The sequence below is a fragment of the Lottia gigantea genome, assembly GCF_000327385.1.
Source record: "Lottia gigantea unplaced genomic scaffold LOTGIsca_178, whole genome shotgun sequence".
Taxonomy (NCBI): Eukaryota; Metazoa; Mollusca; class Gastropoda; family Lottiidae; genus Lottia; species Lottia gigantea.
In genome coordinates, this window is record NW_008708276.1 from 260,397 (window position 1) to 276,678 (window position 16,282).

The window sequence follows — 16,282 nt, forward strand, 5'->3', positions numbered from 1 at the left end:
TAAAAAGCACATAATGTTTCAACACAATTTACACGTGTCGTCAGATGAAATGAAGTAGTGGGTGTAAACATTAAAGAAGTGAGTTATACCATAATATACCCCTTATGTTTTTTGTTATATCAACTCTCCACTTCTAAATGTCGTTCAAATCTTAAAAAATGATATTTGACTGACAATTTTGGGGAAATTTGAGAGTTTTTTTATAACTGCAATCAATGTTGTAATTTGAGTATATATGTGACTATAAGTATTGTTTTCTGTCTGTGTGAATAATGATGCTAATAGAAACTATATAAATGTTCCTGATACCCATACAAAGACTACACAATCTGTTTGATTGAATCCTGATTTTAGAATATAATATGCTGGTAATCAGATACTAACTGGTTTTAAGAAGTTTACATTTTTAATACATTAATTCGTTTTATTGTTTTATTCATCTTTTATTCAAGATGAGTTGAAATATAACCACAGGGGTTTTCATATATTATAAACATCTCATAAATTAAGATTATACAAAGTTTTTATTCTATTGTTATGGCTCTCCAAGAAAACAGAGTTGTTATTTTAACTGACATCACTTACAGGGCATTATGACCTGTATTATGATGTTTTCAATCATAACTGCTGATGAAAACTTGGTTGACTGCTTGGAAATAAAGTTATCCCTTTAAAATAATGAAAATGGAGACGTGACAATCAATTTATTCGAGAATGAACCATGACCATTTGATATAATCTAATGAGGAAAGTTTAAATCTATGACAGGGATATGAGATTTTATCAACAAAGTGTTAAACTACTCTAGGATTAACATCTTTACTGATCTCACAGTTTCAAAATCAAACCATCAATTCTTTTGTTCTTAGTTTATACATATACGTAGATATGTTTGTCCAAGCTTTTAATCAAGAAAAAGCCTAACTGACTCCAATATAGATTATTCCCTGTCTTATTTAAATCAATAAACCCCAGGTAGTTGTTTTGATGTTGATATTGATGTGTATTGAGCCATCTGAGGTCAGATCTTATCAAATAGGTAGGATAGATAACTGATGTGTCTGACTAGCTAGGGTCAGGCGGGGTCAGATACAGGGATTGGTAGGTGGGGTGCTAAGAGGGAAGAATGACTTCTCAGATCCAATTCTGGAGCATAAGCTTACAGATTTGACCTGGTAACGAAGTAAAGTGTTGTTTAGATTGGTTAGAATTTGTACAGAGCTAACTGAAGAAACTCGTCAATCATGATCCCAGGGAATTTATTGGTAAACAGACATGATAGATGAATTAGATAACTTATATTGACAGTCTTGTCTTGATTAGGATCAGGTAATCTTAACCAGACTATTGGGTAATACTGACACAATATCACCATTATAATATTAAAACAAACAGGATCCAGAATGTATTTATTATTTAGGCCCACTGCCAGAACCTCTACTGTGAACATTTAATAGTAATATTAAAGATGATGATAAAACATTATATTGACAGTACCCTACTCTAGTTTAATCACCTGTAAAACAATATAACAAGTTACTGTCTTTCTTGTAACATTTTATTACACTACCAAATCTAAACCATACGTTACAGACTGTGCATTATAAAAGTAATTCCACAGGTGAAAATTCTTCTGACCTGACCAACTCCCTCATTGCCTTAATAAGGGGCAAACAGAGATTCATTTCTTTAGTATTCCACTCCCAAATAGAATAGATTGTGAATTAAAATGTGGCTTCATTATCACGAGATTTGCTCCATTATGATTTTAGAGTTGTATATTTTGTAATCCGACATTTTTTTACGGTCCCAGTATTTGTCAGATTACACAAATGAACTTGTGAGTGCAATACTTATTTTAAGTTTTTTCTATACACACCATTTAATTCAGTACCTGAGGTATTTTAAAGTAGTTCCACATCTCTTAGAATTTGGCTGTTAAATATAATAAAAATCTTCTGTTTCAGGCATCATAGAAGAGTTCTTATAGACTGGTTACGAGATCCTTCCACTGAGTTAAACTTCACCGAGAAAATACTTCGTCAAGACTCAAAAAATTACCATGCCTGGCAGCATAGGTTAGTATCATTATAGTATATCTGTAGAAACATATCTAATAGTATAGTTAATGTAGAAATGGACCACAATTTCCAATATCTGTCCTGTATTGTTGTTGATTGCAGGAAAAAATGATAGCACTCAGAAACAAACACCATTGAATCTTTTTGCTGCTTTTAAAGGATAATTACTGTTATAATTTGTCTTTTTTTATTCATTCATTTATTCATTCATTTATTCATTCATTCATCCATTTATGCATTCATTCAGACAATGGGTGATACAAGAGTTTGATCTATGGGATAAAGAATTGGCCTATATTGATAAATTGCTCAAAGAAGATTTAAGAAACAACTCGGCCTGGAATCAAAGATATTTTGTTATAAAAAATACTACAGGTTTTACTGATGAGGTGGTGGACAGAGAGGCCAAGTAGGTTCTTTTATTCCTTTCAATGAAAGTAGGTCACCTAGAGCACTGCAAAGTCTCGGAAAGATGCATGTCAGCTGGTAACAGCTATATCTGGATTTAAATCAACAACTATATAGAGTTTAGTTTTTCCAAAGTTCCCTGTGTCACGGATACATGTCAGAGAAACTTGGTATAAGTTTTATCTTTAAATGGCTTAAAAAAAACATCGGGCCCCGTATTCTCGAAAGGATCTTAGCGCTAGGATGTCCTAGGGTCTGAACTTCTAACACTATTTCTAGGATGTCCTAGGGTCTGAACTTTTAACACTATTTCTAGGATATCCTAGCGCTAAGATCCTTTCGAGAATACATGGCCTGAATTGTCTGAAGGCTGTACAATTGAAGTTTGAAATCCTATAGGTAACAAACTACACAATTTATATAAATGTGCTTAAACAAGGTTTTTTATATTTTGCTGTGAATATTTTGTAGTAAATATTAATAATTATTTTTCAGATATACTCAAGACATCATCAGAAAAGCTCCTGGAAATGAGAGTGCTTGGAATTTTCTTAAAGGGTAAGATATCTTCGTTTGTTCTGATGATAATAATATTTAATTTGTCTGGGGTGTAACAATACTTTGATATATCAAGAAATTGATGCGTGTGATAAGATATGGTCCAATATGATGTTTTGTATCTTGCAGTTATGACATGAGACATCTTCCTCTCTGGACTTTACTAGCATCAGAAATGATCGCCCAATGATTCATGCATGTAATACTAGTGTGATAATATTGTATTACTGAGAAATACTTCAACTAACTGACTTTATATCTTGTATTATTATTAATGTAGTCATCAGGATACTATATTTACTATTTAATAATATTTATATGGTTTATATATTTCAGGGTACTAAGTGATCGAGAGTTGAGTAAATACCCAGGTTTGTTGGGTTTCTGTACGGAACTGTATAACAATAGGTATCGTTCACCCTATCTACTAGCCTGTATGGTTGATATTCAAGAAGAACTACTAGAGTTAGGACAAGGAAAGAAAGAAGAGGTTTTAAACAGAGCATTAGAGGTGAGTGCTTTATAATAATAATAAATATAGATTTATAATCTCTTATTCTATCAAAGTGTTTGAAGGTTTTTAGATACAGAGTAATTGCCCTTGTTTATTAATATTGAAATGCTTTTTGGTATCAAACAGAGCACAGAGGAGGGGGTGGAGGGAGTCTGTTCATTGTTAATTTACAAAAATATTACTTTTATCAACGGAAACAGTATTGTAATCTTTAAATACCAATTAGAAGTAGATAGAATATTAAATGAATAAAAACACTATTATAGATATACTACTCCTTTCTTTAATTTCTACAACGTTTCAATTCACATACAGGAATCTTTATCAAGTATAAAATATTAATGATAGGAAACAGAATAAGTATATACAGTATAAACTGATATCTATAATTCCCTAAGATTAGTGTTATACTAACAGTACGGGTATTGTTTAAATGAAATGAAATGAATGGAATTTTACGTCGTCTTCTGCACCAGTATTGCTTTAAAGTCCTATCCAACGAACATTGCAGTTACAGCCCTTTTTTCTTTCAATTTTATATTTTTTGAACTCTTGATGTCTTTATGTTGATATTTTTATTTCAGTTATGTACCTCTCTAGCAGACGAATACGATACGATACGTCGAGAATATTGGCGATACGTCTCTCAGTCACTAGCTACAACCTACGGGAAAGAAGTTACGAATTCAAACGCAACATGATGCAACGTTAGATCTAGGTGATCATCATCAACGTAACTTTTCTCATCTGTATCAGATACTCTCATTGGACAGTTAGACACGTGTGTTTATACCCCTAACATGTATTACCATGGCTACCATTGAACAAAACTGATCAACCAATCAATGTGGTGTATTCAGAATCTAGAGATCTCATTGGTTAATTGTAGAAATGAATGTGCTGTACTGTACTAGAACAATTTTTGAATATTTTGTATTTTTTTAGCTTTTCCTGTGAACTGTTTTTGAATTGTTGTGTCGTTAAGCTTTGTTCTGTCTTTAAGAGTTGTTCTGTTTGATGATAAATCTGATTACTTCATGTTATTTGTGAGTGATTTGGGCGATGATTGAGTTTGGATATTATCAAAAAGTTTTTATCGAAATGGGTCTAGCTTTGTTGTGAACTAGAGAAGTTGTAATTTAAATTTGAAGAAGTAAGGCTGATATATGATTTAGAAAAAGTCAATTACAATTACAGATAAATGTTGGGTTTGTTTTGCCAAGATTATTGCCAAAAGCTTCAAAGAGATTTGACAGACCAGTTTCTTTATATCCAAACTTAATATAATTTTAATATTTCAGTCAACTGATTGGTCAATCAATAAAATGGATTTTAAATCTATTTGAATTAACCAATCAAATTGTTGTATTTCTTGATATTTAGATTGTATCATAGTTTAAATTTTGTGAATTAGGGCTTTAGGTACTTCATTGCCCTCATCAATTTACACACCTGCAAACTGTTAAGTTCTGAGAAAATGTTTTTAAGAAAGAATTCTGTAGAGCATAAAGATTTGATCTAGTCAGTGTTGTTATATAGCAAGGTAAAAGTGATATAAGAGTGATATTGTAGAGTCTTCCAATGAGTAGTTATGTTTGTAAGTCTGGTAACCAGCACAGAGGAGTCCGGAATGTTGTTTTCAAATGAAATTAAAATAGAGGAAAAGCCAGATAAAAATATGAAGGTAAGTTTCTAAAATCTGTTTATATTTAAAAATCAAAATTTCCATTATTTCAACTGACTGTAGATCTTTATTAACAGTGCAGAAAGTAATAAGTTAAATACTATTTCAACCTCTATTGATTGAATTCAGACCCAGTTGAAATAATATTTAAATTCAATTCAATATAAAAGAGACTGTCCCGAGAATTATTTAACTTCAGAACAAATGAGGACTGTTTTATATTTTCATAGAATACTATTTATGTTAGATTATGTATGAAGTAAATTTTTGATATGTATTCTTAAAGGGACAAGTGTGCCATTTTTTTTTGACCAATCGTACCTTAGTCTCAGAAACAGGAATTTTTTAGCTGAGCCAATCAGTAATAGTGTTCACAGCTCACCGTCTAAATTTGAGCCTTTAAATCTATGTGTGTCCAGAATTATCTGCGTTTGAAAGTTAAAGTAACGACTCGCCTTTTCTTGAGACACTGCCATAAAAAGAGACAGAGCCTAGTTTGAGATATTGAAGGAATTATGCAATTTTTGTACATTTCTAGTACTTTGAAGCATATTTACATATATTCAAGACTCAGATCAACCCCAGAAAATGACGCATCTGTCCCTTTAAGAGAAGATTTTACATTATATTGTCAACCTCTTTCTATTTCTTGACTTTTCCTGACCTTGACATTCCTTTACATTAAAGATACTTTTTTTTATAGTTACCCAAAACTCCACATTTATATCTGGCATTTTATTTATTATTATTAGAATATCCAGAAATTTGTTTTTTTCTCTTTTTTCATATCTGTGAGATATTAATGACAAATGTTGGTGTAGCTAGATTCAAAAAAACTATGCTCTAAAAGGTTAACAGAACAGATTAAGAAAGCATAGTTTTCCTGGCTCCTGCTACCAGCTGTAAAGTGTCCATGAACAATTATTTTTGTCTTTTTTTCTATTTTGCTAATCAGTCATTGTGTGATGGCCATTTTTTATTACAAGGAAGCTTTCAATTAGTTTTATATAACAGGTAAATCATGTTTGTTTATCAATTGTTAATCAAAATCAATAGAAGTCAATCCACAATAACTTAGAAATAACAAGAAAAACAAATTTGATCCTCAATGATTTCTAATACCTGCTCTGCTGGTCCCTGGCCATGATATTTTCTAGGCTATGGAAAAGGATAACAGGCTTTCAAGGATTTTTACAATGGTTTAATATCCTTGACTTCTTTCTGTAAACACGAACAAGTTAGGTTGTAAGAATTTGGAGTCCTCCAAACTTCAAGTGCAATGATATGTAGGTTCTCCAAGATTTTGTACCTCAGCTAGTCCTTAGTTAAACCCCTTGACATTGATTTGACATGGATAACAACTAAGTATTCTTTGAGAATCCTGTCTACCAGCCACAATGAAATCTCTTGTAGGCATTGTCTTAACTAATTTAGAACTGGAATCATAAGTAAACAATTCAGATATTAAGAAATGTTATATTGTTGCTGTTTTCAGTTTTGATATTTTAACAATTTGTGTTAAGAGCTTGTTACTTGTCAAGCTATGTGTTTTTTATATATTGTTGATCAAACTCATGTAAATGCAGATCTAGAAGGGTTTTTGGTTGTTTTTTTCTACAGCTTATTAGTCATTCATGAGCTCACAAATTTTTTTTAAATCATGATCAATAGATTTTAGCCCATTAGCATCAAAACTTGTCAAGTATTCTAAAACACTTCAAAAACAAATTGTCACATGAATTTATTTTCAAAATCAAAACCATTTTCTTATGTTTTTCTGGTTCTGGATTGTAGATTATAGAGATACAGTTAGTTTTACTGTTTTACCTGATAGAGCTTGAGTTGTGGTGTGCTTTTCTAAATATTAGTTTATTCAGCTGATAGAAGTTAAAAAGCTGTATTCCTCTGATTATAATAACTGAACATCCCTGGGGAGGAAATCTGGCTCCTTTTTCACAAAAAATATCAATTGTATTGTAAAAGGTTAACATTTTATATGAAGAATATGGAGTCCGTATTGTATAATGTTAATATAACATTTATAAGAGATAAAGATTGGTGATGTGATCAGTTATCCCTAATATAACATTTAGAAACAGGGTACACATAACAAAACCACAAACATTTATTAAGGTATAGCACATTTCTTCGATAACTGAGTAAATGTTATTAAAGGATTGAGAAATACTGTTTTTTGGCTATGTTTTATATTTATAGAAGGTGTTATATTTCTACCTCCAAATTTAAATTCAGAAGATCCAATTTAATCTGGAATTGATTTGGTTTATAATCTGTAATTTCTCCAGTATATTTCTGTATTCTCAAAATTCTTTTTTTCATTGTGTCAGATATAATACAGCCCACAATAAACTTCTCCAAGTATTCTGTGTCTTGTTTTAAAATGGAGTTGCTTCCCTTTATTAGATGTTAATGTTGCAGTGAATTTTTGCAGTAGAATACAAGCCATTAGACAATAAGCCATTGGGACCTATTGACACTGGACAATAAGCCATTGAGATCTATTGACACTGGACAATAAGCCATTGAGATCTATTGACACTGGACAATAAGCCATTGGAACCTATTGACACTGGACAATAAGCCATTGGGACCTATTGATACTGGACAATAAGCCATTGAGATCTATTGACACTGGACAATAAGCCACTGAGATCTATTGACACTGGACAATAAGCCATTGAGATCTATTGACACTGGACAATAAGCCATTGAGATCTATTGACACTGGACAATAAGCCATTGGAACCTATTGATACTGGACAATAAACCATTGAGACCTATTGACACTGGACAATAAGCCATTGGGACCTATTGATACTGGACAATAAGCCATTGAGATCTATTGACACTGGACAATAAGCCATTGAGATCTATTGACACTGGACAATAAGCCATTGAGATCTATTGACACTGGACAATAAGCCATTGAGATCTATTGACACTGGACAATAAGCCATTGGAACCTATTGACACTGGACAATAAGCCATTGAGACCTATTGACACTGGACAATAAGCCATTGGGACCTATTGATACTGGACAATAAGCCATTGAGACCTATTGACACTGGACAATAAGCCATTGGGACCTATTGACACTGGACAATAAGCCATTGGGACCTATTGACACTGGACAATAAGCCATTGAGATCTATTGACACTGGACAATAAGCCATTGAGACCTATTGACACTGGACAATAAGCCATTGGGACCTATTGACACTGGACAATAAGCCATTGAGATCTATTGACACTGGACAATAAGCCATTGAGATCTATTGACACTGGACAATAAGCCATTGAGATCTATTGACACTGGACAATAAGCCATTGAGATCTATTGACACTGGACAATAAGCCATTGGAACCTATTGATACTGGACAATAAACCATTGAGACCTATTGACACTGGACAATAAGCCATTGGGACCTATTGATACTGGACAATAAGCCATTGAGACCTATTGACACTGGACAATAAGCCATTGGGACCTATTGACACTGGACAATAAGCCATTGGGACCTATTGACACTGGATAATAAGCCATTGAGATCTATTTACACTGGACAATAAGCCATTGAGACCTATTGACACTGGACAATAAGCCATTGGGACCTATTGACACTGGACAATAAGCCATTGAGATCTATTGACACTGGACAATAAGCCATTGGAACCTATTGACACTGGACAATAAGCCATTGGAACCTATTGACACTGGACAATAAGCCATTGAGACCTATTGACACTGGACAATAAGCCATTGGAACCTATTGAGACTGGACAATAAGCCATTGAGACCTATTGACACTGGACAATAAGCCATTGAAACCTATTGACACTGGACAATAAGCCATTGGAACCTATTGACACTGGACAATAAGCCATTGAGGCCTATTGACACTTGACAGTAAGCCATTGAGGCCTATCGAGATGCATCAGAAAGCCATTTAGATCAGATCTAAATTCTGTGCTCTAATTGGACTGATAAAGACCAGCAATGTCATGGGAAAAAGTCTACTGTTAAAGGACTGTGTAGGCTGACAGTCTGTAGCATGTGGGGCCTTGGTTGAATAAGAAGACATTATAAAGAGTATAATATTGTATATTGGACTGAAAGTATATATATATATATATATATCAGATGACTAGTTAGACCATATTACAGTGGAGAAGAAAATAATAATAATAATAATGTTAGTAAAATACATATTGCATGAGTTATCTTTCCTTCTTCCACAGTATACCATTGTTTCCAATACCTTATACTGTATATAACTATATCCACTGTTTAGAATAACTTGTCACGTTGAAAAGCTCAAATACCAAATTAACATTTTAAGTTTGTGGACTCTCTGAAAGGGATGTCAAGTACTCAAAGCTGAATACCAAAATACACATTATTAGCTATGTGGACTCTCTGAAAGGGATGCTATGTTAGCAAAGCCCTCAGCCCAAAAATCGAATATAAATTATTAGCTATGTGGACTCTCTGAAAGAGATGCCAGAGTAACTAAGCCTGCAGCCTAAATATAAAATATAAGCTATGTTAATTCTATGGAAGGTGACCAGTAAATAGCTATGTGGATTCTCTGAAGGGAGGCCGAGGTATTGAAAACAAATAATAAACTGTTTCTGAAGGAAGATATAAAACAAGAGGGAATATGAAAATATCTTCATTCTAATATCACTTATCTCTAGTTGCTGTTGATTTGAGGTAACAATTAAACCGTCTTCTGATACCCAAAACAATCTTTCATTCATTCATTGACTAATTTAGTCTCTCAAAAACTTAACTACCATCAAACCAGGCCCCCTTTTCTCAATTGAGTAAATGTTACATCGAAGAATAACACAAAAACTGAGAGAAAGATCTGGTTTACCGCCGTTAGTATATTCTATTGTTAAACTTTTTAAAGAGAGGCTCTTTCACAGAGAATTTAAATATTTCAAAGAGTAATAGAATCAATTATTCAAATATACAAAACTTTAGATCACTCCTTATAAGGCATACAGTCATCTGAAGTGACAGAAATCGCTAAGGCTACTTAAAATTTCAAAAAGATAAATTAAGGCCACGATTTCAAACAGAGCTTTTCAGCATCCATCCATGTTTGTTAATTTTTTTCGAATAAACTCAAATACAGAATTTTTTTCAAATAAACTCAAATACAGAATTTTTTTCAAATAAACTCAAATACAGAATTTTTTTCGAATAAACTCAAATACAGAATTTTTTCAAAAATTCAAGTTCAAAATCAACAGTGAATTTGTGAATATTTGGAAAAATTTGAATTCAAAGATTTAATTTAGCTGGACAAGTTACACATAGAGAGCCCCTGATCTGAATATAAAATGAGAAAGTAAATCGTGTGAAAATGCGCCTCAGCTGATAATGTAGATCGAAATGAAATTTTACAGATGCTCGTAACGAAAACATGTTTAACAAGTCATGTGACATTTACGTTATGTCAACTAACACGGGGGTGACATGACATAAAATATTCTGCAGTGTTTACTTCATTTACTACTGTCTTGACGTGACGAATTCCGACAACTATGACGTCAAATACCGACAGTTGTGACGTCAACTGACATCTTAATTAACTCTGATGTATTAGTATGTATAATTACCATTGTTAACTTAACTGCACTAATGAGAGAGGATTTGAGTGACATTTAGATGCAGAGAGTTCACATAACAAATACCACAAGGGAACATATAATGGTCTATGGTATAATACACCTATTTAATAACAAAGTATATAATGTTTCAACAATATAAGCTGATGATAACAAGCTAATTTGTGATGAAAACGCTATGTACTTTGTTATTAAAAAATTGTGTTTTACCATAATATATTCCCTTGTTATTTGTTATATAACTAATAATGATAAAAATAGTTTTGGCTGTAGGACCCTGAATGCTTATTTCATTGCCAAGAGTTCTTATCTTTCGTAGCCTAAAGTTCTTGAGTTCTTGAGTTTAGAAAAGGCACATAATTGACAACTTGTCTCACATTCTTGGCAAGGAGCACTGTATAAAACACTGCAGTGATAGTTAACAGTTTTTATCAATGATAGAAGAATATAAATACATTATGATTTCAGGTTATCAGAATAAATAAACAGCACTTAATAAAAGTTTGTCTTCAGGTTGAACATCCACACTTTATAGATATGTTAATGTTATATTTGATGGAACCAAGGTGTCAATAGACAAGGTATGGGATGTTGTGCAACGCAGTGCAGGGTGCAATGAGTGAAATTTTGCCAGGACAGCGGCATTAGCCTGCTCTTTCCAGCGATCTTTAACACTTTTTCCATGTCAGTCCCTCTTACCTGCATCACTGACAGGGGGTACCGGGTTGAAAAATCTGAAGGTATTATCTCGACCTATGCCGGGATTGAACCCTGGACCTTCAGGTTAGCGAGCAAGCGTCTAACTCACTGAGCCACCGCGGCTCCTGCTGGATAATAGATGCAGTAGAAATATAACATAAGTTAGTACAGCACTAGATTGGCATTACAGTACAATATAGGTCAAGCATGTGGATGCATAGCAGACTTCACCATACCTCTTCTATTGAGACCTTACAAATTTTACATGAAATTCTTTTACTTGGATTTAAATTACTGGAAATAATCTTTTGATAACATATAATGAGAGTGTTTTGGATTCTTAACATTTATATAGGTTTTAAAATTCAAATTTTGGATTCAAAACTTCCGATTCCAATATTTGGAAATTAATAATAGATCCCAATTGGATTCTATAACTAAAAAATAAATGACTCTAAAACAAATGGAAAAACACTGTAACCATCTAAAAACTATAAAGGGACTAAAAATGATTGTAAAAGTTCCGAACGCCATTTTTAAGATTGATTCTTGATTGTTTTTTCCCTCAAGCTGTGGCATACAGGGTCTTCCTTCTTTAGTTTGAATATTCCACATTCTAAAAGTTTGACACGATTCTGCAAATGGATTGGCCATATATTAGCAAGAATTTTTTATATTTATATGGCATCATGCTACAAATTTCCATCTTGCATGGCGATAAAATCTGTTCAGATTGACTGCGTGGACACTCTTAAATTTTAACAGTTTTTAATTAAAATGCTTCTGATATCTTCTTTGGCACAAAAAATATACAACTAACAAAACAGAGGGGTTAGAAACGAAACAAAAACAAAACAGAACACACATAAGTCTTATAATCATTGTCTTTAAACAAAATGGCTGGTAAAATGAGTCTATCAATTCTAGATATTGTTCTTTTCACATTGTAATCATAGCTAAACACCTAAATAGAACTGGAAATAGATCTTTATCAATTTTAAATAATATCACCTCAAATTATCATAGAATTTTTATGGTTGCTCATCATTGAAGATCAAAATAAATGATAAAAGGATGACCTTTATATATGCTTCCTAAAAACAAAAATTTCCACATTTTAAATTTAATATCACTTGTTTCCTATCAGAATTATCTACACTAATCACTAATTTCAATTATTGCTAATTATCACTGGAGGTCAGCAGTCACAACTGTTAATATTTTAAAATGATATTCCTTCACATACGGTGTTTACGATAAATACAATTACCAGGCGAAGAATGAGAGGAAATAGAACTAGCACACGGACTCCTCTCCACCATTCAGGGCCATTAATTTTAGATCCCGATTTTCCAGTTCTAGAGTCAACTGCTCTACCTCAGCTTCTAACATACGATTTTTACGATACATTTGCACATAGTTCAGTTGTAACTGTTTCTGATAGCGAATCACCTTATTTTTCTCGTCAAGCCACTGTTCCCGCTCTTTTTCAAAAGTACCATGAGAATCGTCCAATTGTTCTTTCACTTTAGCGACCTCATTTTGTAAAGAGCTCATGACTTTGTTCTTCTCTGTTAAGAGAGAAGGTTTTAACAAGGCAAGGGGAATAACTCCATCTGTATCGTCTGTCTGAGTGTCCATTTCCCTGAAACCTGGTTCACCGGCTGACAGACGTCCTAATTCATTTTTAAGAGCTTTCACTTCTTCAGTTTTACAAACTATTTCTTTGAATTTATTTGACAATTCTGTATTTTTCTTGTGAAGTTCGTTTTCAGAGCCGTGAAGATGTGAACGCAACATCATAACTTCGCGATTTTTCTCTGCAACTTCCTCACTTAAGTCCTTGACCTTCTGTCGTAAATGATTGACACTGTCGTCACTCGACCGTTCCGGACTTGAAGTCGTAGATTTATTGTTTAGCTTCAACCTTAGTGTTTTCATTTCGTCTTCGAAAGAGGCACATTGTTGACGCAGCACCTCTTTCTCACACGCCATTTTGTTCATATTAGAAGTGAGCTCTTCTTTTTCTTGTTGTAGCTTGTAAACTTGTAACGACAAGACTTGTTCCGTTTTGTACGATTTACGTTGATGAATTTTTAATTTACGATCATAATCCTCTTTCATTTCACGAATTTCTTTCAACCACGCATTTTTCTTTTCCTCGTACACCTGAAATATTGCACGTTCATTTTTATCCATCACATCGCGCAAAGTGTTGAGTTCTGCATCTTTTTCTCTTAGCATCAATTCCAACTCCCCGACACCACTGTCGCTAGGTGATGGTGTTGTCAGGTAACTCTCCATGTTGTTATTGGATGATAAACGACTATGATTCAATGAAGGCAGAGATTCTGGACGGCCAATAGTTTGCGATAAATCGCTAGAAAAACTTGCCGAGCCAGATTTATCGCTTCCATGATGTGATCCACGCGATAAATTCCTTGGTCTCGAATTGGTCATGTGATATTCTTGTGATCTGATGGCCTCATCCTGATTGGATAATCTACGATTACCTTGCTGAGGGGGACTAATTTGCTTGCCTGTAGTCTTATTGGTGTTAATCGGCTTAAAGGCGATTGGTCGTACAATACTCTGCCCAGGATTCTGAAATATACAAAAAATATAATTTTATAAATTTGGAGTATTGAAGGTCTACATTATTAATTGCATTGACATTTTTTCTAAAATTTGATAAACAACCTAAAATGATACAGACCGTACCACCCATATATCAAGAAAACTTCTGGCCATGTATTCTTGAAATGTTCTTAGCCCTATGATATCCTAGGATCTTAACTTATTACATTGTTTCTAGGATTTCTAGAGTCTTAATTTCTAACACTGACAATTCGTAGAATATCCTAGTGCTAAGATCGTTTCAAGAATACGTCACCTGGTCTTCTAATTCGTCCGAAACATGCGTAAACAATAATATCATTCAACATTTCAAAATACAGGAAACTTACAAAAACATCACAGTCTCCATAATCCACGTCCATTCCGTGATTATACGAATAAAATTCCAACATTTTTACACGCATTGATGACAATTTCTTACAAAAACACTTAATTATATTTTTAATACATTTCCATTTTGGTCAATTTCAATTCAAATTTGTCCGTGAATCACTTAAAGACTATAACCATTTCTCAGTTACAGTTCAATACAAGTCGTCAATTCTCTCTAAACATAATTTAATAGTCAATACAACTTGGTTTCTACAGACTTTTCAGATAAATGATTTGTTGAGATATTGCTAACGAATTTAAATTCTTTGATCATAAAACAAATTAATACTGAATCAAGTGGACTGTAATAATATTCAAACTAGGCGTAGTACAAAGTATAGAGTCTACTTTATAGTTAGTTAGTTAGTTAGTACTTGAATCTTGAAATAGACTGAGATTTCAACAATTTGAATCCAATTTTGCACCAAGTCACTTTAAAACTAATTAACTGTTTGGTCATTGAAGTTCTAAGTTTCTAGCTGGGCGAAGTTCACAGTTTACTAAGCATTTAAATCACAAGGAGAACAAATGACATTGCATCTTACAAGTCTAACAAATCCACAAGGCACAGTCTAATATTTCAAGAAAAAAACCAAAATATATTTATCCAAATCACAATCTTTAAATATCCGTCCAAAAGTCTTAATTTCATTAAAGAAGTGTTTTTAATATATTGTCTTGTGTTTGTGATTTCTACTCCTCACTTCTAAATATCATTGAAGTCTATAATCTGAAGCCGACAAAATCAAAAGGTAAACATGAAATGAGTCCAGCAGTCCAATTAAAATAAAATTTCACATTAACTTGTTGTAATGATTTGAACACAGACTGTTATAACTAGACTCTGATCTCAAATCTCATTAAATATACACTTAATAATCCTTTAACCACATTATAAAATGTCAAGACTGTAAAATGACCAGTTCGGACAAGTCCATCCAGCAGAGTAATTATGTGTTTCTTTATACTGAGATGACCAAGTGATAGGTAAGATACTGAATCACACACCCTCCAGCCCTCAGGCTTTATATATATATTGATATAGGTAGGTCAATAGGTGGGCTGGTCAACCAAGCCTACTCACTAATCTGGATCCTTTGTATCAATAAATCAGATTTATTAGTGGTCAAGAGTTTTGCTGGTTAATCAGGTCTACTCAGTCATCAAGGGTTTGGCTATTATATCAGTGGCCTAATCAAATCTATTCATTAATTTTGGATTTAAGTACCAATATTTAAGAAGTATCAATTTATCCAAATTTTAGTGGTCAACATGTGGGCTAGTTGTTCAAGACTTTTCAATCATTTGGAACTTGACTTGTCTAACCAGACTTTTGGGCTAGTTAATCAAGCCTACTCATTAATCAAGGGTGTATCTATAGTGTTCAATGTAGTCTAGGGGGAAGATGTTCCAGACTATACCAAATGATTTGTGGTTTTGGGGACTAGTTAATCCAGCCTACCTCAGTCCTGAGTGGTCTGAGCAGATTATAACTTTAATCCTCTTATAATGATTATAAATCTCAAGTCAATTGATAGTGGACAATGGGATTGGTTTATACAGTCACAGACCACTGAGGAGTCCCAAAATGGGAGAAAAAAGGGGGGACGGAGAGGGTTCCAAGAGCTATGTATGGGGTTTTGTGAAGGTAGCGTGGGTGCCTTAG

General features: G+C 33.3%; 2 protein-coding genes across 2 annotated transcripts in view; one reads left to right on the top strand and one right to left on the bottom strand.

Moving 5' to 3' along the window:
* LOTGIDRAFT_201479 (hypothetical protein) overlaps positions 1-4,365 on the top strand; it is a 7,245-nt gene extending 2,880 nt beyond the window's left edge. Inside the window, exons 4-8 of the mRNA XM_009052020.1 lie at positions 1,968-2,078; positions 2,329-2,490; positions 2,985-3,047; positions 3,384-3,558; positions 4,146-4,365. Coding sequence (XP_009050268.1) covers positions 1,968-2,078; positions 2,329-2,490; positions 2,985-3,047; positions 3,384-3,558; positions 4,146-4,262 — 628 coding nt within the window. The 3' untranslated portion in view covers positions 4,263-4,365. The remainder of the gene's footprint in view (positions 1-1,967; positions 2,079-2,328; positions 2,491-2,984; positions 3,048-3,383; positions 3,559-4,145) is intronic.
* Positions 4,366-12,903: 8,538 nt separating this feature from the next.
* LOTGIDRAFT_173993 (hypothetical protein) lies at positions 12,904-14,636 on the bottom strand (the record flags this gene model as incomplete). The annotated part of the gene is made up of 2 exons (XM_009052021.1): positions 12,904-14,211; positions 14,574-14,636. The coding sequence occupies 2 exons, from the start codon at positions 14,634-14,636 to the stop codon at positions 12,904-12,906; spliced, it is 1,371 nt and encodes a 456-aa protein (XP_009050269.1).
* Positions 14,637-16,282: the final 1,646 nt, after the last annotated feature.